Source organism: Protobothrops mucrosquamatus, unplaced genomic scaffold, assembly GCF_001527695.2.
Source record: "Protobothrops mucrosquamatus isolate PMUCROS unplaced genomic scaffold, P.Mucros_1.0 scaffold2270, whole genome shotgun sequence".
Classification (NCBI taxonomy): domain Eukaryota; kingdom Metazoa; phylum Chordata; class Lepidosauria; order Squamata; family Viperidae; genus Protobothrops; species Protobothrops mucrosquamatus.
In genome coordinates this window covers 18,074-43,519 of record NW_015388359.1, presented here as the reverse complement: position 1 = coordinate 43,519, position 25,446 = coordinate 18,074, and the positions used below count along the sequence as shown (strand labels likewise).

The window sequence follows — 25,446 nt, the reverse complement described above, 5'->3', positions numbered from 1 at the left end:
TATATTTTATACCCAAGTAACTACTATTTTATACCGTACTTTATATTTTATACCCAAGTAACTACTATTTTATACCGCACTCCCAAATTTTACATTCGCAGTTTCTCCCACCCCCAATTTTTCCACGCAGCCAAACTGCAAACAAACCGTCTGTCAACTTTCCCTCCCTCCGTTTTTCATTTCATTTTAGTTTTCATTCCTGGGTCGCTTTAAGAACCCGGGGAGAGCCGAAGCCCCGCCTTTTATGCAGAGTAGCCCGTTCTCGGCCGGCCAATGGGAACGAGGGAAGAGGCGGAGCCGGCTCGCCCCGCCGGGGAAGAAAGTCGCTGGCCGCGCCGGGTCGAAGCGTTTGGATCAAGCGGCGCCGTCGGGCAGGTCGGGCGCTCCGCTTCGCCTGGGCGCACGGCAGAGGCGGCGGCGGCGGCGGCGGAGGGAGCCGGAGCCGGGCAGCGGGAGAAGGAGCCCAGCCGGCGGCTGAGTCCGGAGCTCCGGGCGCGCCGNGTCCCCCGCTCGCCCGGCCCGGCCCGACCCGCGCCGCCGATGCTCAACATGAGCGAGGAGCAGGCCAAAGCCCCGGAGGCGCCGGGCAGCCCGGCCGGCACGGCCAGCTCCCTCTCGCACGTGGACTCGGACTCGGACGCGCCCTGCTCTCCGGCCGGCTCGGAGGGTCCGACGCCGCCGCCGCCGCCGCCTGGCTCGGCGCCGCGCTCGTCCAAGGGCGAGGCGGGGGAGGCGGACGAGCGCTTCCCCGCCTGCATCCGGGACGCCGTCTCGCAGGTGCTGAAGGGCTACGACTGGAGCCTGGTGCCCATGCCGGTGCGGGGCCACGGGGCGCTGAAGGCCAAGCCGCACGTCAAGCGGCCCATGAACGCCTTCATGGTCTGGGCGCAGGCGGCGCGCAGGAAGCTGGCCGACCAGTACCCGCACCTGCACAACGCTGAGCTCAGCAAGACGCTGGGCAAGCTCTGGCGGTGAGTGCGCGGCGGCGGCGGGCCCGGGCGGGGAGCAGCGGCGGCGGCGGGCCGGGGGGGGGGAGCGGCAGGGCCCGGGAGAGAGGGGGGGGCGTCGTCATCGTCTCACCTCGGTCGGTCGATCGATCGGTCGATCTCCCCCGCGGTCTCCCCTCTTCCCAGGCTTGTGATTCGGTGCGCGGTGCAGACGACGCCTTCTCCCACTCGGGGGAATCCAACGGCCGGTTGCGTTTGGGGCGCCGGAGCCCCCGAGGGCTTGCGGTCGGCCCGGCTGGGTGCTGGTCCTCCCGCCGCTGTCTGGGGGGACTTTCTCCGTCCGAAGCTGCCAGCTTTGCGAATCGGAGCTAAGCGACCGGGCTGCCTTTGGACCGATTTCTCAGCGTCGTTGCCAGCGAGCGGGCCGGGAGTATGTATGGCCGGCTGTGGACGGTGGGAGCTCCATCCTCCGGTTGTCGGGAAAGGCGTGTGTCGGGCTGGCCCGGGAGGTTTTTAAGCCCGGGATGGGTGGTGGGTCTCAGTAAGCGGAAGAAGTGGCGGAGCGGCCGCTCAGATGCGGCGTTTGGACCGACCGACCGACCGACCTGGGCGTGTTCGGACCTTTTTCCTGACTAAGCCGCCTTGAAAACCGATTCGACTTTCGTCGGTTTCTGTCTGCAGGCCATTCCTGTCCTGTTGGGGTGTCGGTTTGATGAAAGAGGGGAGCTGCGCCTTGGAAGGGCTGAAAAATTAGGAGCTCCCTCATTTTCAGCGGACACCCGTGTTCGGGAAGGGATCAGACTGGAACGGGGCGATGATACGTGTGAATGCAAAACCTGGCTCTGAGGGAGGTGTTTCCAAACATTGGCTTACAACATCCAAGCCTGGACGTGCTCTGGCTTTTCGGGGCTACTGTGGGGGGCCTGATAGAGCCTCTGAGAACACCCCCCCTCCCCATTTGCTCTTTGAGGGATAAATCCTGAAGTTAAGGAACACATGGAGGGAATCAAAAGTGCAGCCAGGGTAATGAAGGACAGCTGGAAGGAAATTAAGGGTCACATCAGGGACATTCCTGGAAGTTCAAAGGGATTTACTTTAAGCCCCCCCTCCCTCCCTCCCACCCACCCTGATCTGAGCCTTTGAGGCTGCTGGGGTCTACCTGTTAAAAGGTGGCTTTTCCTAGCCCTGGTTCAAGCAACTGGCTTGAATGGCCACTGATGTTCCAAAGCTGGAAACATGGTGCATTATAAAACAAACTAGGAGAGAGGCTTCTGGAAAGGGCTCTTACTTTCCTTTCTCCTTTTAGCCTTATAAAGCATCACCGTAGTGCCAAATTCCTGGAATATTTCAGTATCTCACTTTTAAGCTCTGGGTGGTGAGATATTGGTCATTGTCACAAGGGTTCGGGTCAGTTTGGAACCTGGTTCCCGTCTCTTCCCAGCTTGTTTTCCAATCAAGTGACAGTGTGAATAAACACCAGTTTTCTTTTATGGGGAAGAGGAGCCCGAACCCCTCAAAAGGGACCCACGTCACAAGGTGTATCGCATTGTATGAAAGGGATGTAACAAACTATGTTCTTGGTCGAAGGAATTAAAGCACCCGCTTAAATCGGTTTGTGGCGCCCTAGAGACTAACGATTTTATGATCATTTGAGCTTTCCTGGCTCACACTTCTCCATAAGATCACTTTTTAAAACAACTCTTGTTGCCTGTGGAAAAAAAATCAAAACGGTTGTCAGTTTTACTTAGAGAAAAAGGATACTTTAAAAGTCCAACCTATTTATTGTGGCAAAAGTTTGCGTGGACTAGACCTCGATGCCCCCAGAAGCTGACGCCTGGCTTCAATTTTTTTTTCCAGGTGCCACAAGACTTTCTTTGTTTTGCTGGAGCGCAGCTGCCCCTCTGGAATTTTCTATTAGCTTGGCTCCCAAGGTTTGCTGCAAACTTTCATTGCTCTTGAGTTACAGGGAAGCCCTGTCGAGATTTTAAGTAGCACATTGGAACAGAGCTGTGTAGGGAAGAATAGAAAAGCTTAATATTCCCTGCTTTGTACTTTGCAGGCATAGCATACTGGCTGACCTATGAAAACACGGGGGTGTTTATATTTGCTTTATATGTACTTCTATTATATATAAGTTTTTTAGAAGCTCATCCTTTTTCCTGGCACTCTTGAGAAAATGAGTACGGGTTTAGAAAAATAATGATGAGCTGAAACTATCCCTAATAAATGAATGGGATAGTTAGAAGAACTGTCATTTTGGTACAGTGCAATACGACACACCCCGTGCTTTTTCTTTCTCAGGCTGCTGTCACTTAAATACAGTTAAAATTAAAAAGTCAGAGGCTTTCGTTAACAACACTTTTTTGAAACAACTTTTTGAAACCCGTAAAGAAACTAAACTGCTCGACTTGGATAGAAATAATGGCTGTTACAGCTGGTTTTTTCCCTGTCCCCCCAGCTGATGTATTTTACTGTTTTAATGTTCTTTGAAAATGAATTATTTTTAAGCCACCTAGAAACCCCTTAGCACAGAGCAGATTCAGAATGAGTAAATAGATAGGGGGCATGCCACCTGTTTTCCCTAGGGTGCAGTGTGTGTGGTCAGGTTTTTTTTAATTGCTTTAATTTATTTTTTACTACCATTTATTTTATTAATTTATTTTGCTACTGTTGGGTTTTTTTGTTCTTATTTATGTGTTTTGTTTTTAGTTTAAAACTTTATGGACTGCTCAGAGCCACATATGTAGATGGGCAGTTACATAAACAAAACAAACTGGAAGTTTAAAAGAATTCTGTTTGATAGGACAGATCATGGGATTACTGTATCTCTGTCCACTACCCTCGGTTTCTTTGGTCTCAAACAAGCCTGTGCATGACTCCAGCTCTGGTGGTTTTTAATGCTCTGTTTATGGAGCATTATGTGCCAAGGCAGCCATACGGCTCGCTTGCACACTGCACTTCAAACCTGCCACGACTTGGCGTCTTGTCTGAACCCAGCCAATATTGCCATAAAGCATACATACACACACACACACACACACACACACACACACACACACACACACACACACTGTTGTTATGTGCGCATTGTATCTCGCCTGACTCCGAGCAAAGCATGAGGCCACCCAGCGAGTTTCCGACTCGGAGATTTTATTCAGGCATCTGTTGCCTTACAGCTAGCTCCCTCCTAGAGATAGTTTGGTACACCAGCCTCTTTTCTGTAAGGCAAAGAATTTGCAGAATATTTTCTCCCTCTGGAAGAAATTCCAGCCCCCCCTCCGCCCACCGCTGCAATTCTCTGCATGGAAGTACAGGTGGTCCTCAACTTATGACCACAATTTGAACCCAACATTTCTGTCGCTAAGCGAGACATTGGTTAGGTGAGTTTTGCCCCATGTTACAACCTTTCTTGCCATAGTTGTTAAGTGAAACACTTGCAGTTGTGTAAGATAGTATCGTGATTGTTAAGTGAATCCGGCTACCCCATTTACTTTGTCAGAAGGTCGCAAAAGGGGATCACCTGACCCCGGGACACTGCAACCATCCTCCATGTGAGTCAGTTGCCGAGCGTCCGAATTTTGACCACGTGTCCACGGGGGATGCTGCACTGGTTGTAAGTGTGCAAAATGGTCATTAGTCCCTTTTTTCAGTGCTGTTGTAACTTCGAACGGTCACTAAATGTGTTTCTGTAAGTGGAGGACTCCCTGTATGGGGTGTATTTGCCCTCCAGCAAGATAGAGAAGGTGGTTTTCGCCCTGCATGTGTGAATACAGGCAGGTCATCCCAGTTTTCACTTTTCCAGCCCTGGCTTGTATTTTCCAATGAAGCTGGGCTGCACGACCAGTATTGAACGAGCTGAGCCAGTCACAATGAGCTGCGTTTGCAAGATTTGCTAAGCCGTAAGCCGTGTTTTTTACAATCCGCAGTCGAGAATATACGAGAAGCCAAAACCGAATCATGGGATGGCTTAAAAGTGACATTTCTGAAGTTAGTTGGTGAGAAATTCAGAGGGGAAAAAATATCCCCTGTTCAGGTTTACGCCTGTGGGACCCCAACATACAAATACATCTGAACGTCCAATTGCATGATAAACCTACATCTTCCTAAGTAGTTAGAAATCAATAAATGCTTTTGGTAGAACCATTTGCCCTGGAAGGCAACGTTTTTTGTGAACGATTGAGAGTCTTTGTGGTTTTGGGCTGCGTCTCCTTTGGGGGCATATTCAGCTGTTGCCAAAAAGGCATGTTCTTTCCAAAGGTTAAAGGGCATTTTTCAGGATGCAAAGCTTTATACTTTGCTGAATCTGATGCAATATGCTGGAAGGGAATTCTAGGCTCCAAGTGACCTTTTCTGTGAGCCAAGAAATAAGTTTGTCTAGCTTAGAAATGTGGGCACCGGGGTATTTTCCTATTCGGAAGATGGAGGAAGTATCGGTCTTACTGCCACTCAATTTGGAGTAGAGTGACATCAGGTGTGAAGTGGGTTTGAATCCTCGCCTGGCTCTTGGGTGTTGTCATGATTTGCTCAGCCCTTATACACTGCAGAGGAGAAGTGATGGGGAGAAGAAAAAGTCCTGAACTGTTGTGTAGCAAGTTGGGGAGGGGGATGTGGGATAGAACTGTTAGCAAGATAGATGCAAATACTTTGTTGAAGCATATGCAAAATACATGCAGATGAATCTCTTACAAGTTCCCGCGTGTTGTGCCGTGAGAAGTCGCTTATATACTGCTTAAAAAGAGTTTCCAAATCAAGAGCTGTCTAGTCTAGTGAAGAGAAGGACGAGGGGGGACATGATAGCACTGTTCCAGTATCTGAGGGGCTGCCACAAAGAAGAGGGAGTCAAGCTATTTTCCAAAGCACCAAAGGCAGGACAAGAAACAGTGGATGGAAACTAAATCAAGGAGAGAAGCAACCTAAGAACTAAGGAGAAATTTCCTGATGGTGAAAACAATCAATCAGTGCAAGGGCTTGCCTTCAGAAGTTGAGGGTGTTCCATCACTGGAGACTTTCAGGAAGAGACTGGACAGCCTTTTGTCTGAAATGGTATAGACTCACCTGCTCGAGCAGGGGGTTGGACTAGATGACCTCCAAGATCCCTTCCAACTCTGTTATTCTATGTTCTATGAGATGCCATTGTTCCTCTCTCTTTTGGGCTGCTCAGACTCCCACACCTTAACCAAGATTCAGAAAAACTGGGAGAAGAGCAAAGAAAAACAGAGAAAAGATGTTTGGGGGACTAGAAATGAGGTCTTCGGTTGAAGGGAGGTTGAAGGCAGTGGGTAGATGTAGCTTTGGCAAAGATAGGCTAGCCTTTTTCTGAATCTGAAAGACTTGATCGGACCTGCTTTCCATCATTCCCAAATGTAGAACACAGAAGGCTGACCGTGAGTTACAGGAAAGCAGACTCTGATTTTAGGAGAAAAAACAAATCCTGACAGTAAAAAGAATTCTGTGTGATTCAGAAGGTTAGTGGGCTCCTTTTTTGCTGGATGTGTTGAAAAAAAAAACCTAGACAGTTATCTAAAGCAGGGGTCCCCAACCCCTGGTCCATGGACCAGTACCGGGCTGCGGCATGGCAACAACCGGGCTGCACAAAGAAGCAAAGCCCCATCCTCGGGGAGCAGGCAGCACACAAAACCATGCACCCTCCGGTCCGCGAAAAACCTCTCTCCACGGAACCAGTCCCTGGTGCCCAAAAGGTTGGGGACCTCTGATCTAAAGGGGATGTTTTAGTTTGGGTTCCAAATTAAAGTGCTGTTAAGATCTCAGGGACCCTTTTTAATGGTTAAGCTTTCCGCCCTCCCCCCCGAGAGAAGAGTCTTCTGTATAGGTCAGTGGTGGCGAACCTATGGCATGCGTGCCAGAGATGGCACTCAGAGCCCTCTCTGTTGGCACGCGCACCACTGCCAGCAGCAGGTCCATCAGGCCGCCACCGCCACCCGGAGCAGAAGCCCCACCCAGCATAAAGGAGGCGAAGCAGCTGACTAGCAAGCTTGAGTAGAGGTGGTAGGGCAGAGGTAACCAACCATTGTTGATTGGTGGACTGGAAGGGGGAAGCATTTTGCATGCGTGCAGGCGGCAACGGGGCTGTGAGCACACACGTGCTGCAAATGGGGCGGGGTTAGTGCCTGCGTGATACTCACTAGCCCTGCCCTGTTCTTGCGTGAGGCAGCGCCTTATATCTGCACCCCGTGGTGCGGCAGTGGCCATTTTTGCACCTTGAAGCACGGTGGCCCATTTTTGCACCCCTGCTTTTTGTGTGCCAGAGGTGGCACTCAGAGGTGCCTCAGTGCCTCCCTGAGGACACCACAATGCTGATGCAGCCCTGGCACTTTGCGATAAATAAGTGGGTTTTGGGTTGCGGTTTGGGCACTTGGTCTCTAAAAGGTTCGCCATCACTGGTATAGGTAGTCCTTGACTTAACCACTGTTCATTTAGTGACCGAAGTTACAACGGCAGTGAAAAAATTGACAGCCATTTTTCACCCTTACGACCATTGCAGCATCCCCAGGGTCACGTGATCAAAATTCAGACGCTTGGCAACGGACTCACATTTATGACGGTCGCAGTGTCCCCCTCCCGGGGTCCCGCGATCCCCTTTTGCAACCTTCTGACAAACAAAGCCAGATTCACTTCACAAGAATGTTATTAAGTGCAGGGATTCACTTAACAATGGTGGCAAGAAAGGTCGTAAAATGGGGACAAAACTCGCTTAACAAACCTTTCAGCTAGCAACATAAATTTTGGGCTCGACTATGGTCGTAAGTCGAGGAATATAGTTTCTCAGAATAGGCCTCTTTGATCTCAGTGAGGCTTACTACTGGGCGGGAGGATGGGAGCTTCAGTTTTCTGGACACGAAAACTAATCTCTGGGTAGCAATAGGCAACAAAAGAAGGACACAAGTTGCAACTGTTTTTTACTTTTGTAATTTCTGGATGAACACGTGAAGCTGCTGGAATGCGTCCTGGCGAGATTTGCGCCACTGTATTTCAGGCAGGCTGTGAACGCCAGACTCTCTCAGAAGTAAACGTATTTAGCCCTTGCATATAAATGTGTGTGTAGACCTTCTTAACGCAGGGGGGAATTTATTTTGGAAGCTGATGCGACCTCTAAGGCATTGTCAATGAAGCTTATGGCTCTTCGGAGAGAACTATCTCTTCCTCTCCCCCCCCCCCTCCTGTGTTCATATCCACAGTCCAACTGCTTCGGAATATTTATATTGGCTCATTACAGTTCAGTCTTTCTCAGTCGGACACCTTACAAATATTTGAGATGTGGGTTTTTGTAATCCTCAGCCAGTGCGGGATGTTAAAGTCAACACAACCAGAAGGCACTGGATTGGAGAGAGCTATCGCAAGAAGTGGGACATGTAACCCAAGAGATGCCTCTTGGTTTTGTTTCAGCAAGAAGAAATTGATTTAGGATTGTAGTCAAAAGCGTTTTATTTTCCATTGAATTAACGAGTGAATATATCAAACCATCATTTATTTTTTTATGAATCTGAAATAATGTGGCTCGTTTTACTGTGTGTGTGGTGTTTCTGTGGAAAGTCCCTTTCTGAATGTTCACTTCTGTCATTTTTTTCTTCCGTGTAGTCACCCGCTCACAAATCCAAAGTTATACTCAGCAAAGTTATACTCCCTAGAGAAACTCTTGACAGTCAAGTCTCCATTGTATTACTGTGTGGTTTGGAGGTATTACTGTTTCGGACAGGAAGGTTGTGCTGAGAGTGGTGAGGATGGCAGAAAAGATGATTGGAGTTTCACTTCCTTCTCTCCAGGACACGGCATGTAAGCGCTGCTTGACCAGGGTCTGCAGTATTGTCAGGACTGCTAAACATCCTCTCCATGATCGGTTTTCTTATTACCTTCCGAACCTGGGCAGTTTGCATGTTAGGCAGCTGTATTAACCTCTAGGCCACAGGTTCCCCTCACTTCTGTCAGCAGAAACCAGGGAGGATATATCTATATGTTAGGTGAAGCACCAAATATAGGTTTCTGCTGACAAGAGTGAGGGGAACCTGTGGCCTAGAGGTTAATATAGCTGCCTAACATGCAAGCTGCCCAGGTTCAAATCTCAGAAGGGTATGACTAGCTGATGAGAGCTAAAGAGCTCGAAATAGCTATACTAGTCTCCCTTTGTCAGCTACAAAATTTTGAATTTACAGTTATCACAGTAGTGACGTCTGCCTGAAAAAAAATGCTCCTAGACTGGACGCAGTAGCAGATTGCTTTGTCCTATATTTGGTAGACCGGGTGCTTCACCCAACACACACACACACACACACACACACACACACACACACACACACATGTTGGATCTTTAATTATGATATATATTTTGCATCAGGTTTAGGCTTAATACTGAGTCATCTTAAGTTGGGGGGAAAAAACCCTTTTCTTCATGAGCTCTTGTGAAATTGCTTTAAAATAAATGCTTTTCTTTTTCCTTTGAATGTATAGAAATGAATATTACATGCCATGGACTTTTTAGTTTAGGAGCTCCTTATTTTATATTGTGATGTCATAATTGATTATAACACACTGTATCAATTGTTTTTTCTGTGTCTGGACAATATCTAGGGATAAATGCTTAATAAATAATTAAGATTAATGTTGTTAGCATTTGGGGCTGTAGTTGAATAATAAAGCAATAGTGTATTGGACGAATTTTTAAGGGCTTTTGAGCAATTGGTGACAAACCAAAGGGCACTGCGGAAAATAGTGTCAGAATCAATCAGTCAGTGAATCTGGGGCCATTTTACAAAACTTGGTAACATTTATTTTGTGGTCTTCATGGATTGCCCACATTACGATGAATGGACGGGTGTTATCCAGAGATGCCAGAAAACATGAGTGGGACTTAATGGGAGCAGAGCTTTGGAAATTTAAGAACTTTTCTCCCACGTATGAAGAACAGTTGCAGGAATGGAATATATCAATCTAGAGAAAAGAAGGACTAGGGGCGATATGATAGCAGCGTTCCAGTATTTGAGGGGCTGCCACAAAGAAGAGGGGGTCAAGCACCAGAAGGCAGGACAAGAAACAATGAGTGGAAATTAATCAAGGAGAGAAGCAAGCTAGAACTAAGGAGGAATTTCCTAACAGAACAATTAACCGGTAGAACAGCTTGTCTCCAGAAGTTGTTGGTGCTCTATCAGTAGAGGCTCAGTTATTAAGTGAATCATTGCAGTGATTAAATTAGTAACATGTTTGTTAAGTGAGTTTGGCTTCCCCAACTGACTTTGCTTGTCAGAAGGTCGCAAAAGGGGATCACATGACCCTGGGACACTACAACCATCATACATATGAACCAGTTGCCAAGCGTCTGAATTTTGACCACATGACTCATGGGGATGCTGCAATGGTCCTAAGTGTGAATTTTGCAACCAAGAGGTTGTTTTAGGTCAGAGTCTGAAATGGGTGCAACTCGCCCTCCCACATCAAGACAATTCTCAAAAGGGGTGGGAAAAGGTGGGGTTTTTTTAAAATCTTTAAAGCAGGTACTTTTCTTGAAGGGGGTCTTTGGGAATTTTCCAAGGGCTGCCAAAAGGTGCAAGAACGATGCTGTGGCTCCTTGGGCCGCGTGCAAAGGGCTCTGGGAGCACTGCTGTATTTTAGTTGCCCTGAATGATGTATAAATATGGCAGTCAAGGCATTTCTGTGGCATATTTGTGGAGGATAAAGAGCAGGATACATTTTGATTCGGAATCAGTTTGGTTTAATGGTTGGTTTGGTTTTATTAGTCTCGGTTTGGAATCAATTTGATCTTATTAGTACCACTTTATAAAGCCTTAGTAAGGCCACACCTGGAATACTGCATCCAGTTTTGGTCACCACATTACAAAAAAGATATTGAGACTTTGGAAAAAGTGCAAAGAAGAGCAACTGAGATGATTAAAGGCCTGGAGACCAAAACATACGAAAAGTGGTTGCAGGAATTGGGTCTGGCTACTCTAGAGAAAAGAAGGACTCGGGGTGACATGATCGCAGTATTCCGGTATTTGAGGGGCTGCCACAAAGAACGGGGCCAAACTATTCTCCAAAGCACCAGAAGGCAAGACAAGAAACAATGGATGGAAACTACTTAAGGAGAGAAGCAACCTGGAATTAAGGAGGAACAGCTTGCCTTCAGACGGTGTGGGTGCTTCATCACTCGAAGTTTTAAAGAAAAGGCTAGACAGCCAATTGTCTGAAATGATATAGGGTCTCCTACTTGAGCAAGTGGCTGGATTGGAAGACCTCCAAGGTCCCTTCCAGCTCTATTCTGATTCTAATGAGGAGAAGAGCAACAAAGGTGATAAGGAGTCTGGAGGCTAAACTGATATATCAATATGGCAATTGAGGCATTTCTGTGGCATATTTGTGGAGGATAAGAGCACAATACACTTTGATTCGGAATCAGTTTGGTTTATGGCAGAGAAGAGCAACAAAGATGACGAGGGGTCTGAAGACTAAACCATATGATAAACAGGTATGAGGGCGGAGGTTCGTTCTCCAAGCTTGTGCGTTGGTTTCCGAACATTTCGTTACCAGGCTAGGTAACATCTCCAGTGGAGTTTAGGGGACACACAACCACACAACTCCCCTAAACTCCGCTGAAGATGTTAGACTGATACATGGTCGAAGCCAAAATCTGAATTCCCCTCCCTTAAACACATAGTATCAAAGCACAATTCCCTCCTCCAATTAACAGTCATAAATCACATTCTCCAATTAGTTTGAAATGCAGACCTTCCCTCCAGTTCTCTAACCCGCCATTTCTTATCTCTTATTTCAAACAACCTTGAAGAATACTCTACTGCAATGGTGTTATGTCTAACTCCATACACATTCTTCACCCTCCCGCCCAGCATCATCTAATTCTAACTCTAAAAATAACACGCAGGTTAAAGAGAAAATGGCTGCATCTTCATATATTGTCAAAGCAAGAACATTCGATGTGAGCAGGAAGAGAAGAACTAGAGGGAGACATGATAGCATCTTCCAATCCTTGAAGGGTTGTCACAAGGGAAAAAGCGACAGTTTACACTCCCACAGCACCTGAGGACAGGACAACAAGCAGTGGGTGGAAACTCGTCAAAGGACGATCCAAGCTGGAAATAAGGAGGAATTTCTTGACAGAACAATTAATTAATGGGGCAGCTTGCCTCCTGGAGTTGTGGGCGCTCCGTTGCTGAGAGGGGTTTTGTTTTTAAGTTTTTAAGAAAAGATTGGACAACTTTTCAACTCCTGCCTGGGTCAGGGGGCTGGACTAGAAGACCACCAAGGACCCTTGTAGCCTTATGATTCTATTTCCATTTCTATCCATTCAGAAGCTATTTACTTTTATGTGGAAAGCTGGAAAAGAAAATATAGTCGATGCCCCTGAAATAGATCCTTGTTTATTGAACAAGGCCTTGTTGAAAAATGTAAATGGAAGATTGTGTTCTTGTGGTTCTCAGCTCCAAATTGAGCTGTGCTGAGTTCAGTCGAGTTCTGCTACTTAGTAAACAACTACAGGATTGCAGTATTGTAGCCAAGCCAGTTTCTCTCCGATGCAGATTTTGGACATTTGAGAGGTAAGCCACTAATCTCTCTCTCTCTTTTAAAGAGAAACAGAGGAAACAAATGCGTTCTTTGGTTTTCTGTTGCATTATTTTTGGGGTCTAGGTAGGACAACTCACCACAGCCAACTCACCATGACCAACTTGCTGCAGCCAACTTGCCATGGCCAACTCACAACAGCACTTATACTTATATACTGCCCCATAATGCTGAGCGGTTTACAGAGTCAGCCTTTTGCCCCCAACAGTCTGGTCCCCATTTTACCCTGTAATGCTGCATTCTAACCACTGGGAAGGAAGGAAGGAAGGAAGGAAGGAAGGAAGGAAGGAAGGAAGGAAGGAAGGGCAATAGCACTTAGACTTATATACCACCCCATAATGCTTTACAGCCCTCTCTAAGCAGTTTACAGGGTTAGACTCTTGCCCTCAACAATCTGGCTCCTCATTTTACTGACCTGGGAAGGATGAAAGACTGAGTCAACCTGGAGCTGGTCAGGATCAAACTTCTGACTATGGGCAGAGTCAGCCTGTAATGCTGCATTCTAGCTACTAGGGAGGGAGGGAGGAAGGAAGGAAGGGCAATAGCACTTAGACCGCTTTATAGTGTTTTACAACTCTCTCTAAGCGGTTTACAGGGTCAGCCTCTTGCCCCCAGCAATCTGGGTCCTCATTTTACTGACCTCAGAAGGGTGGAAGGCTGAGTCAACCTTGAGCCGGTGAGACTCGAACTGCCAAACTGCTGACAGTCGGCAGTCAGCAGAATTAGCCTGCAGTACTGCATTCTAACCACTGCGTCACCTCGGCTGATGGAACAGAATCATTAAATGCTGCAAAAGGAGGGACAGAGTGAAATGTAAATGACAAAAATTAAAAACATTTTTTAAATCGTTTTAAAGAATTGGATTGGGGAATTATCCCATGGCATGCTGGCCTTGGCAAGTTGTCCTGCAGCACGTTGGCCACAACAAGTCAGCCATGGCGCGTTGGCGGATTGCGATATTTTTTGGGTTATTCATTATAAAGGAAAAGCTTGTCTCTTAAACTTGTCGCAAAGTTTAGAAGCTTTGTTTAAAATACTTAAAAGCATAGGAAATGTGAAGAAAGCTCATTTTCATTTGGATTCTGTCCTTGTGTGAAGCTGGAGTGAGGCAGTGTTGACAGTAGGGCTTTATTCATGGGATCCCAAGTCCAGCTCAGTTTGTGGAGTGAAAAGTAAAGCATCTGTGGGATGCATTCCAGGGGATGTCGGTTATGGTGGTCTTCCCCAGTGTGATAGTCTTCAGATGTTGCAACAGTTGGAATCACAACAATTCTAGCCATGACATTCACAGCACATCTGGATGGCAAAGGGTTGGGGAAAGGCTAAAATGAAGGATTGGCCATAGAATCCAACCAGTTAAATAGTTCTGTTGATTTCAGATAGAGCCATGTACATGCTAACATACTCCTTGGTTATATTGCTTGTTTGTTTGTTTGTTTGTTTGTTTGTTTATTTATTTATTTATTTATTTATTTATTTATTTATTTATTGTTATTGGAAGCATATCTTCTAGTTCTGTAAAGGTTAAGTAATTTATTGTTCTGAAATGTCTTTGGCTGTTCTGTGTTTTTAAAACTGTAATCATTTCCCCCCCAGAAACCATCTTTAATATTGTTTGTCATGAAATTTATCCTGTAATTTGGCAGAATAAATAGAATAGAATAGAATAAATAAAATAGAATAATGATGAATAGAATAATGAATAGAATAGAATAGAATAGAATAATGATGAACAGAATAATGAATAGAATAATGATGAATAGAATAATGAATAGAATAGAATAGAATAATAATGAATAGAATAATGAAGAATAGTATAGTATAGTATAGTATAGTATAGTATAGTATAGTATAGTATAGAATAGAATAGAATAGAATAGAATAGAATAGAATAGAATAGAATAGAATTCTTTATTGGCCAAGTGTGAGTGGCCACACAAGGAATTTGTCTCCAGTGCAGAAGTTCATAATGTTCATATAAACAGCAAGTGATAGGTTATAAATCATAGTTACAACTAGAGAGCATTTCACCAAGGCTGCCATTGGCAGTGCCATCTTTAACGGGAAAAATAATATTAAAGCAATGTAACAAAAAATGTGACTATATTTGTTATGTGCTACTGGAGATTGGGGTAAAACATAGTGATGTGGGCCATGAGGAATTGGTTTGGTGTATCTCAGTTTTTAAAAGTGTGGTTTGTTGCTTATTTTCATTAAGTAAAAAATATTGAGCTCTGCATTGGAGATAATTTCCCATTTGGACAGGCAGTTAAAATCCCATGGAGAAGAAGGATGGGGGTCTTGCATGATATGTACCTTGGACCAAAAATTCTAACTACTTATGCAAAGGAATGAGATCAGAGCCTGCAGGGACCAATGGGGGAAAGAGATTTTAGAGTAATGAGAAACAGTTCAATGACCCAAGGTACATATGACGTTCAATGAAGGTATTAGCACAGGGTGTATCCTCTACACACTGTGTGTTTGGGATAATGAGAAACGATATCAACAAGAGAGGTGCTAATATCCCTGGCCAAGAGTTCGCAAGGCGTTGGATGAAGCCAGAAAAACCTATAAGAAATATGCTGACAAGAAGTCCCCTCAGAAAAAAATCAAGATAGGGGATGAAGTGTATTTGTCCACCATGAATCTACAGTCTAGACCAGGGGTAGGCAACCTTGGCTCTTTTATGACTCGTGGACTTCAACTCCCAGGATTCCAGAGCCAGCATAGCTCAGCTTGGAAACCTCTCCATTTCTCCTCAACGTGGCTGGCTCAGGAATTCTGGGAGTTGAAGTCCACGAGTCATAAAAGAGCCAAGGTCGCCTACCCCTGGTCTAGACCAGAGTTCCCCAACATTTCCAGTTTTGTGAACCGGGCGGAGGGAGGAGATGGGATGGATCCATGTGGGTGGCAGGCACATATCCACCTGTTGCTTGTGCAAGTGGGGATGCGCATGCTCGCCCACCACTTCTGCAGCCCGGTTCCGAATGTCTCAAGGTCCAGTAGTGGGCCACGGCCAGAGATTGGTCTAGACAACCCTTGAGAAAGCTGGGAGAAAATTTGTAGGCCCTTTCCCTATGGTAAGAATGATCAACCCGGTAACTGTCAGACTTAAATGACCAAAAAACCTTAAGAGGATACATCCTGTCTTCCACCGTAATCTGCTTAAACCAGCAAAATGCTCCCCATTACGACCATCAGCAGAAGCCCTTCCCCCTCCTGATCTCATTGAGGACAAGCAACACTTTGAAGTGAAGGAAATATTTGGACTCATGTGTCCATAGAGGCAAACTCTGGTACCTTGCTTCAATCTGATTGGATACGGTGTGCGTGTGTATGCGTGTGTGGTCAGCGATGGGAGGCGGCTAAGGGAGGGAAAAGTTGAACATAAGGATTTTGGCGCGCGATTCTCGGTTCTGGCTATGCATTATTGTAATACGCTCAACTTCTAATAAACTATACCTTTCTCAACAAATGGAGCCAAGGCTTGTTTCTATTTAGAGGTTTACGCTGTGGCAAGTCTGACAGAAAGACCAAATAGTAAGCAAGGCCAGATGAGCTAAGTCTACATTATTGTAAGGTTATATTAACAGAAACTTGCAAATTCAAAAGTATATTTCCCCTCCCCCCATCCCCTTTACAGCTCAAGAAATGGGGGAGGGTCTCTTCTGAGCATCTTCTTGCCCCATCCCCATTCCTGCTGCTGGCTAAGTTGCCTTTTACCTGACAATTTCCTTGGCTGAGTCTCTTCTCCCTGTCTCCCAAGGTCATTCTCACTTACCATTACCCAATATTATAACGCCCTTAGAAGAATCACTAGTGTGACCACATCTGGAATATTGTGCACAGTTTTGTTCAGGGCATCTTGTAAGGGACATAAGGGAACTTGGAGAAGGTTAGAGGAGGGTAACTAAGGTGATCAAGGGGTTGGAACATCTTCCCTGTGAACAAAGATTTTTTTTAATCTAGAAAGGAGGTGAATGAGATGTCAGTGTTGTACAAAGTTAGATGTGGGATGGATAAAGTGAACAAGGGGAAGTTATTTTCCTTTTCCTCAAATACTAGAACCAACCAATACAATTGAATCCTGGAAGAATTAGGACATATGTAACCACACAACTCAACACGAGTGATTCAAGTTTGGAATTTGCCATCACGAGATGTGATGCTTGCTGTACCCAAAAGTTTTCTTAGCTTCAAAAAAAGGTTTGGACAGATTCATAGAAGTCCTGGGGGATCCATGACTCTTAGCTTTGACGGCAGTGGGACTGCCTGTGAAGACCCTCTGTTGGGAGACTGGTGGGCTTCCTTGTGCAATTGGTTGGCCACCGAGAGAACAGGCTGCTGGATTAGATGGGCTGTTGATCTGATCCAACAGGGCACCGATTATGTTTTTGGGACTACATAAGAGTGTTAGTCTTAAATTGGGTTAAAGGCATACATGAATGACTCATTTAGTTTTCCTCTCTCTTTTTTTTTAAGCTTGCTGAGTGAAAATGAGAAGCGTCCCTTTGTGGAGGAAGCGGAACGGTTGAGAGTTCAACATAAAAAGGATCACCCAGATTACAAATACCAGCCACGTCGGAGGAAAAGTGTCAAAGCCGGCCAGAGCGATTCAGATTCAGGAGCTGAGCTGAACCATCACGGAGGATCCCAGATCTACAAATCAGACTCAGGGCTGGGCTCGATGAGTGAAGTGCATCACCCCAGTGACCACACAGGTGAGGGAAGGGAAGAGTTTTTGTGTCAGACCTGCCCCATCTTAGACATTTAGGAAAGAAAGACCCTCGACTCTGTTTGGTTGAAGCAATAGGTTCTTTTACTAAAGTTAAGTGGTTGCAGCGAAAGTAAAGCTAGATCTGAGTATTCCTGCATAAAGGTTACACCTGCCCCCCCCCTTGACCAGTTTATCAGTGTCCAATAGGTTGCCTTCAAGATGTTTTGGGAATGGCTCGGAGCTTGGCGCCTCTCAATCTAGTTTCACATTCAATTCCCAGGCCAGGTGTCCTTGGATGTTGGTTTATTCCAACTTAGCACCTCTGATGCTTGTCAATGTGTCTTCCCTCCCCTCCCCCCTTTTCATTCCCAGGCCCACATGTTACTCCCCCCAATTCCTTCTCTCCTCCCTTACAATTTATGGGAGGATGCCAATGAAGGGAAGAAGTTGGAGATGGCAGACATGACAGTTTGTTCAAGGGCAGAATCCTTAATTTGCTTTATCTTGGATGTCTCGTGTCATGAGAAATAGCATGAATGTAGGTGGAGATTCGGCAGCTCTGGTCATATTTCAAGTTCTCCCGTTTGGTGCATTTATTTGGGATGATTTTCTTGGGAAAAGAAAGGCTCAGTTCCAGATACCATGAGAACATTAATCAATCAATCAATCAATGAAGTTTGATAGAGTAGATGTCCTTCTCCATGAGACTTCTGGGGCCTTTCTCCTTCCAGAACGGTGGCGCTTGCAGGATGCTTCCCATGGGCTCCCACTTTTTCTTTGGAGCTGTCCCAGGTGCCTTGGCCAACACAGGCTACAATCTGAGAATATCCCCCTCCCCCCCCTACAAAATTGGCAGTTTCTTCTCTACTTCTCTTCTACTCACAGTCTTTTTTTTTGCAAGAAAGCTGGGATTTTTCCATTTCTGGCTTCTGCTCCTGGGCATAAAGCCAAGACCTTGTGGCTCTGTGCTCAGTTCCACAGCTGAGGGCTAAAAGTATATTCATGTTCAGAAATTGGTGCACTCTGAACACGTTTGTGGACAGCTCTTGCACATGGGTCTCCTTTTCCTTCCAAGGGGTCTTGGGAGCAGGGCCCCCATGCATGTATCTTTATGCATTCTATGGGAGACCCTATAGCAGGGGTGGGGAACTATGGCCCTTTTGTGACTTGTGGACTTCAGCTCCCAGAATTCCTGAGCCAGCATTCCTGGCTTAGGACCACAATTGAGCCCAAAATTTCTGTTGCTGAGACAGTTGTTCAATGAGTTTTGTCCCATTTTACGACTTTTCTTGCCACATCTGTTAAGTAAATCACTGCAGCGATTAAGCTAGTAACCCGGTTATTCAGTGAATCTGGCTCCCCAATTGACTTTGCTTGTCAGAAGGCTGCAAAAGGTGTAATTTCCCCCAATAAGCAACTTCCTGGTTTCCCCCCCTTTTTTTTTTATTTCCAGCTGTTGCACGGCAGGGATATTTTTAAAAGTTTTTGAGAAATTGATAAATCAAAGTTCCTCACTGAAACTGGATTCTGGCAGCTTAGAAAGCCCGACTCGGTGCAGCTCATCCCTATTTTTTTTGCAGCTTCCCAAGAAATCCTTGCACACTTACAACCTATATTGCATCTCCATGGCCATGTGATCAAAATTCAGACACTTGGCAACTGACTCGTATTTATGACGGTTGCCGTGTCCCAGGGCCATGTGACCTTTTGTGACCTTTTGACAAGCAAAAGCCAATGGGGAAAGCCAGATTCACTTAACAACTGGGTTACTAACTTAACAGCTGCAATGATTGGCTTAACAACTGTGTCAAGAAAGGTCGTAAAATGGGGCAAAACTCACAACAAATGTCTCACTTAACAACAGAAATTTGGGGCTCTGTTGTGGTCGTAAGGCAAGGACTCTCTGTACTTTGCTACTGGAATTAGGTGGGAGATGGGTTTTCAGCAGGAAATGGATGGGAAAAAAATGCAGTTTAAGCCTCTGCTGTGCTTATTGCAACAATAACATATTTTCTGAAAAATAGGAAAGTCGGGGGGGGAGTGGGATGAGCCCTCCCGAGGCTCCCCCGTCACAATAGAGCATTGATGTCTTATCTGTCCTTGTTACAAAGCTGGAGTCGTCGTGATCCTGCAGTTTGGGCATGCAAAGTCATCAGTAACTTTCCCTGCTGTTCAGACCACATGCTCAGATTTCTAAAAGTAGTTGCCCTTGTCAGCTTCACAGCAGGACAATTAACCAGTGGATCAGCTTGCCTTCAGAAGTTATGGGGGCTTCATCACTGGAGGTTTTTAAGAAGAGACTGGACAGTCACTTGTCTGAAATGGTGCAGTGTCTCCTGCTTGAGCAGGGGGCTGGACTAGAAGACCTCCAAGGCCCCTTACAGCTCAATTCCCTTGCGTGTATGTGTGTATGCAGACATACACATGATATTCGGCAGGGGTCCCCAACCCCCGGGCCACGGCCCATTTGGAATTGGGCCACATAAGCAGTGGGTGAGCACACTCACACAGGCAGCTCCACTTGTGTGCACACCCACTGCTTGTGCGGAACCATCCCCCCCCCCCCTCCCATTGGAACCGCTGCTGGTCCCCAAAGCCAGAAAGATTGGAGACCACTGATATAAGGGCTGTGTGAAGCTTCTGTGAAAGATTCAAAGGCTGTTCTCCAGACTCACTCAGTTGCACTAGACCAAGAAAGCAAGAACTAGCCAGATTCCAATAAAGTCTCTTTAATGCTAGAGTTAGGGGCAAATGCAGATCGCTAGAACCTGCAAGAGTAATTTCCCAGCCTCCTTTATAAGGAGTTCATTTGCACGATTGGAAATGCTTCTCCCCACCTGAGCTGAGCTGCTCTTTATCAGAAGAACTGTTGATAGATTCCCCTTCTTTTGATTTATGTCTCTCTTTCCTTGGACTTCTTTCCCTGCTTCCCTAGAATAACAGAATAACAGAGTTGGGAGGGACCTTGGCTTGGAGGTCTTCTAGTCCTCCAAGCAGGAGGCAGGAAACCCCTATACCAGGGGTAGGCAACCTTGGCTCTTTTATGAATTGTGGACTTCAACTCCCAGGATTCCAGAGCCAGCATAGCTCAGCTTGGAAGCCTCTCCCTTTCCCTTCAGCATGGCTGGCTCAGGAATTCTGGGAGCTGAAGTCCATGAGTCATAAAAGAGCCAAGGTTGGCTACCCCTGCCCTAGACCATTTCAGACAAATGGTTGTCCAATCTCTTCTTTAAAACCTCCAGTATTGGAGCAGCTAAAACTTCTAGAAGCAAGTTGTCCCACTGAATGGATTTGGGACTTCTGGTCTGGCATCTTTGAATCAGTGTGAAGATTTGATGGACTTTGCCATGTGTCTGCATCCCTTTCGTATTAAATTGGTTTACTCCAGGCAGTTTTTGTCATAAAACCAGAAAAACCAATTATAAAGCACTAAACTGCCATAAAACAATAGGTGCACTCGAAGTTGCCATTCACAAATTTGGACAAATTTCATTCATCAGATCAAAGTGCACACTCAGCTTCATTCTGCAAAGCAAGTCAAATCAGACCTGGGTTAAGTCCTGACCAATGTGTGGTATAGTTCTTTCAGCTGGCCCATGCTATGCTAAATGGTTTGACAACTTCTTGTTATCCCCCGATAGCTTCCATTTCTCTCCGTTGCAGTTGGTTACACTCAGAACGGCGTTCCAAAACTTTTCTGCATATGCAGTTCACCAAATCGACATGCAGAGTTGGGAAGGCTATTAGGAAAGCATTTGCTTTACAGGCCAGGGGTGCCAGATGTTATCCTTAATGTCTGGTTGGTTTGGAAAGACCTTCCCTTGAATGTAAGAGAATCCTTTCCCTGTCAGATAAGAAGTTTTGAGCTCGCTCAGTGTCTCCCATCCTTAGACATTTTAAGATGTGTAGTCTTCAGTGCCAGCTGGGGTATTCTGGAAATTGAAGTCCACACATCTTAAAATTGCTAAGGTGGCCCAAAGGTGGAAGTGGTAGAAGGTAAAGCTTTGGATATTCCACTCATTTTCTAATGAGTACACTGTACAGTCAACCCTTAATTGGTCTCTCCCATGTTCCTTCTGTTTAGCACAACTGGGATTCTAAGTTTACACTGTAGATGCTCTGCCAAATGGTTGCCACATCATAAGCCCACATTGGCCAGAAAGCAAGTTTGTCAGGTTGCTCCTTGCCTTTTCTTAGCCCCTCAAATATAGCAGTGTTCCAATATTTGAGAGGCTGCCACAAAGAAGAGGGGGGCAAACTATTTTCCAAAGCACCAGAAGGCAAGATAAGAAACAATGGATGGAAACTAAACTAGGAGAGAAGCAACCTGGAATTCAGGAGAAATTTCCTAACTGTGAGAACAGTTAATTGATGGAACAACTTGCCTTCAGAAGTTGTGAGTGCTCCATCACTTGAGGCTCTCAAAAAGAGATTGGACAACCACTTGAATGGTATAGGGTCTCTTCAGTGATGGGATTCAAATATGTGAACAACCAGTTCTCTGTGTGGATGCCAGTTCCAGAAGTCCATTCTGGGCCTGGGCAACAAAAAAATAGCTACCGGTTCTGCTGAAGTGGTGTGAACCGGCTGAATCCCACCACTGGGTTTCCTGCTCAAGCAGGGGGTTGGACTAGAAGACCTCCAAGATCCCTTCCAACTCTGTTATTCTGTTAAAATTGGCCCTCCTGCTCCTCACCATCCCAGCTTAATGTTTTTCTGGTAGGTGGGTACCTCTAGAAATAATGGCCTGGCCTGCAGCCATGCTTCTTTTATATCTTGATAGCAGGATTTCCAAAGCCGATTTCCAGAGCAGATGATCCTCTGCTTTTCTGCAGATCGGCTTCTTACTTCTTTTATTTTTATTAAATAAGATCACCCTATATCTTTCAGGGCTGGCGCTTAAGCTAAACCATCTTCCACTTGTAAGACGATGATTTTGTTTTAAATGCACTTTCCTCTAGGGCAGCCCCATGGGCCTCCTACCCCACCTACCACCCCTAAGACAGACCTACACCCTGGGGGCAAGCAAGAGCTGAAGCACGAAGGCCGGCGCCTCATGGAAAGCGGTCGACAGAACATTGATTTCAGCAACGTGGACATCTCCGAGTTGAGCAGTGAGGTCATCAACAACATGGAGGCCTTTGACATCCATGAATTTGACCAGTACTTGCCACTCAATGGGCACTCTGCCATGCCAGCCAGCCACGGGCAGAGCTCCACCGCAGGATCTTATGGGACCTCTTACGCTCACGCGGCCAACGGCAGCACTGGTGGGGCTTCCCAGGGATGGACTCACAAGAGCCCAGCGTCTGCCTCTCCTTCTTCCAGTGAAACCAGCCAGCAGAGGCCTCACATCAAGACCGAACAGCTCAGCCCTAGCCATTACAGTGACCAGCCTCACAACTCTCCAACCCATTCGGACTACGGATCCTATAGTGCTCAGGCATGTGCCACCACCGTATCCCCGAGCTTAGCCACGGGGTCTTTTTCCAGCTCCCAGTGTGACTACACAGATCTTCAGGGTTCTAACTACTATAATCCCTACTCGGGCTACTCTTCCAGCATTTACCAATACCCATATTTCCATTCCTCTCGCCGGCCGTATGCCACCCCCATCCTCAACAGCCTGTCCATCCCCCCTTCTCACAGCCCCACGGCGAACTGGGACCAGCCAGTCTACACAACCCTGACGAGACCTTGAGCTGATGGAAGGAGCCACTTCTCCAGGTCTTCCCCGCCAGCCTTCAACAGTGTGCACTACACCGAAACAAAGGTGGAGCAAAGAAAGGATGATAATAATTAGTAACAAAGAACCATAATGGAGCATCATTGCATAGTCCGAAGTGCCTCCCATTTTGCCTGGCCAATCCCTCCATAGAATCTCTTAGATTTTCCAAGGCAGAGTTCTATTTTGTTTATTCTGATTCGCAAATAATATTAAACAACACCGGGACCAATGAATGCTCTTGAACAAGATGAAGGACAATCCATTCCAACTCCTCTGTGAGAACTTTGAGAGGAGTTTGGATTTCAAATCCAGGACTCTGTAAAAGTCGAGGCGAAGATGGTGCTTAAGGTTTCATGGCAAACGAGGGACAGATCAGCCTTGCACAAAAATCCATCTGGGTTTTTTTTTAAAAAACCCTAAGTGTTCAATTAACAATACTGAGGGACCATTCAAGAATCTTTGGGGACCAACTAATGTCAGCATTTCTTAATTTTAGTTGAAGTTCTGAGCAAGGTTTGGCTGTAATTAACATTTTGTTTGGAAGCTTAAAAAGTGCATTGATATATATATATATATTGTCATTGTTTGAGAGTAAATCTGTTAAATATGTATTTATGTTCTGTGTAATTTTTGTCCTTTTAATTAATGAAGTAATTCTGTGCAAGAGGTAGAAATTTAAATAAAATAAAGACTTTATAGTCCATGAAGTAGTGGAGGAGTTTTCTCATCTCCCTAATTACACTACTCGTTAAAAAGAGGAAAAAAAGCAGCGTTTAAAGTTTGTCAGAAAGGAAAATTAGAAATGCTTCAAAAGAAACAGTGATAATATAGGAACCTAAGAGGTGGAGAAAAAGCAGAATTCACACCCCGTTTCAACAAAAGTTGTGCCAGGTTGCTTCTGGCTATCATTCACTTCCAGGTGCTATGAAGATGACGGCCACTCCATATTGTTTTTCTCAAATACATGGAATTTGAGGTAGACTGCCACTGGAACCAGAGAATGCTCATCTAGCTCTTCCAGTTGTTGGCCCCAGCATAGCTGTATGGCTTCTAAACAATCATTTAGAGCAGTGGTTCTCAACCTTTTTAATGCCGCGACCCCAACTGGTCGTAAGTCGAGGACTAAACCGGTCGTAAGTCGAGGACTAAACCGGTCGTAAGTCGAGGACTAAACCGGTTGTAAGTCGAGGACTACCCAACCGGTCGTAAGTCGAGGACTTTCCCTGCCCGGGAGCGCCGCACATGCGTGGTTCCGCCCCCTGCGCCGGCCGAGGTGTAGCTGGCAAGCGGCAGAGACGGAGCAGGCCGACCACCAGCTGGCCCAGCCCAAGGGAGGTAAGGCACCCGCTGGAAAAGGGGGAAAAAAATGGCGGATAAAAAAAATGGCGGACAGCCTTGCTTGGCGACCCCCATGAAATGGTCGATCGACCCCAAATGGGGTCCCGACCCACAGGTTGAGAACCACTGATTTAGAGCTTGGTAAATTGGAAGAAGCATGGTTGATTTTGCATAGCCTGGGAATTGAAGTCCACGTGTCTTAAAGTTGCTGAGGTTAAGAAACATTGCCTTAGAACAGAGGTCTTCAAACTTGGACCTTTTATGACTTGTGGACTTCAACTCCCAGAATTCCTCAGCCAGGCACGCGTGCCTGGCTGAGGAATTCTGGGAGTTGAAGTCCACAAGTCATAAAAGGTCCAAGTTTGAAGACCCCTGCCTTAGAATGTAGTGGGAGCCCACCTATGTCTGATCCTGAATTTGCAGGACTGTTGCTTACCTGAAGGTCTGGGTTGTGGAAATGAATTCCTGGCACTGACTTGTTTTTTCCATCTTTTCCGGAGTCAGTAGGTGACCTTGATATTTGGTATTCCAGATGAAGAAAAAGTGACATGTTTTTTTTCTCTTGATGGTTTTCCAGCCATAAATAGGCTGTGTGCCTCCATACTGGTGCTTTCTAAATTTTTGTCCTTTTAATTTCTATTTAGAGAGGTTTCATGGAGTTAACCTTTTCTAAACACTTTCTCATCCATTGCCTGTTAAGTCAGAGGGGGCTGGAACTTAGGTTGCACTAATGGAATTCAGAATATATGCTTTTATCAAGCAAATTGAACAAGCTCAGTTTTGGGGCCGTGGTTGACCCACTTGAACTTCCACAGTGGCATCTCCAAAGTGCCTTCGCACAACCCAGCTTTTGCAAGCCAAATTCCACCGCTAGGAATTCCACACGTGCAAAAATACTGTGCAAGGTGTTCCCCATCGGAAGGAAATTACAATATCTTACCTGGCAAGGTGTGATACGAGCTTCCTGCTAGAACTGTAGGAAATTTCAAGGAAAGCAGATCACCTGCCAGAGTCTCAAAGATGTTTTTTCAAAAGGCAACTGGACTGTTTTTTCCCTTGAGAAGAATTAAGACATTTCGCTTCTCATCCATACGCTTCTTGGCTGAGAAGCACAATAACAATGACAA

General features: G+C 45.9%; 1 protein-coding gene across 1 annotated transcript; it reads left to right on the top strand.

Moving 5' to 3' along the window:
* The first annotated feature begins 540 nt into the window (after positions 1-540).
* Positions 541-23,039, top strand: SOX8 (SRY-box 8). Its single transcript, XM_015824516.1, has 3 exons — positions 541-971; positions 17,019-17,257; positions 22,215-23,039. Exons 1-3 carry the CDS (start codon positions 541-543, stop codon positions 22,952-22,954), a joined length of 1,410 nt encoding a protein of 469 aa, XP_015680002.1. The 3' UTR covers positions 22,955-23,039.
* Positions 23,040-25,446: the final 2,407 nt, after the last annotated feature.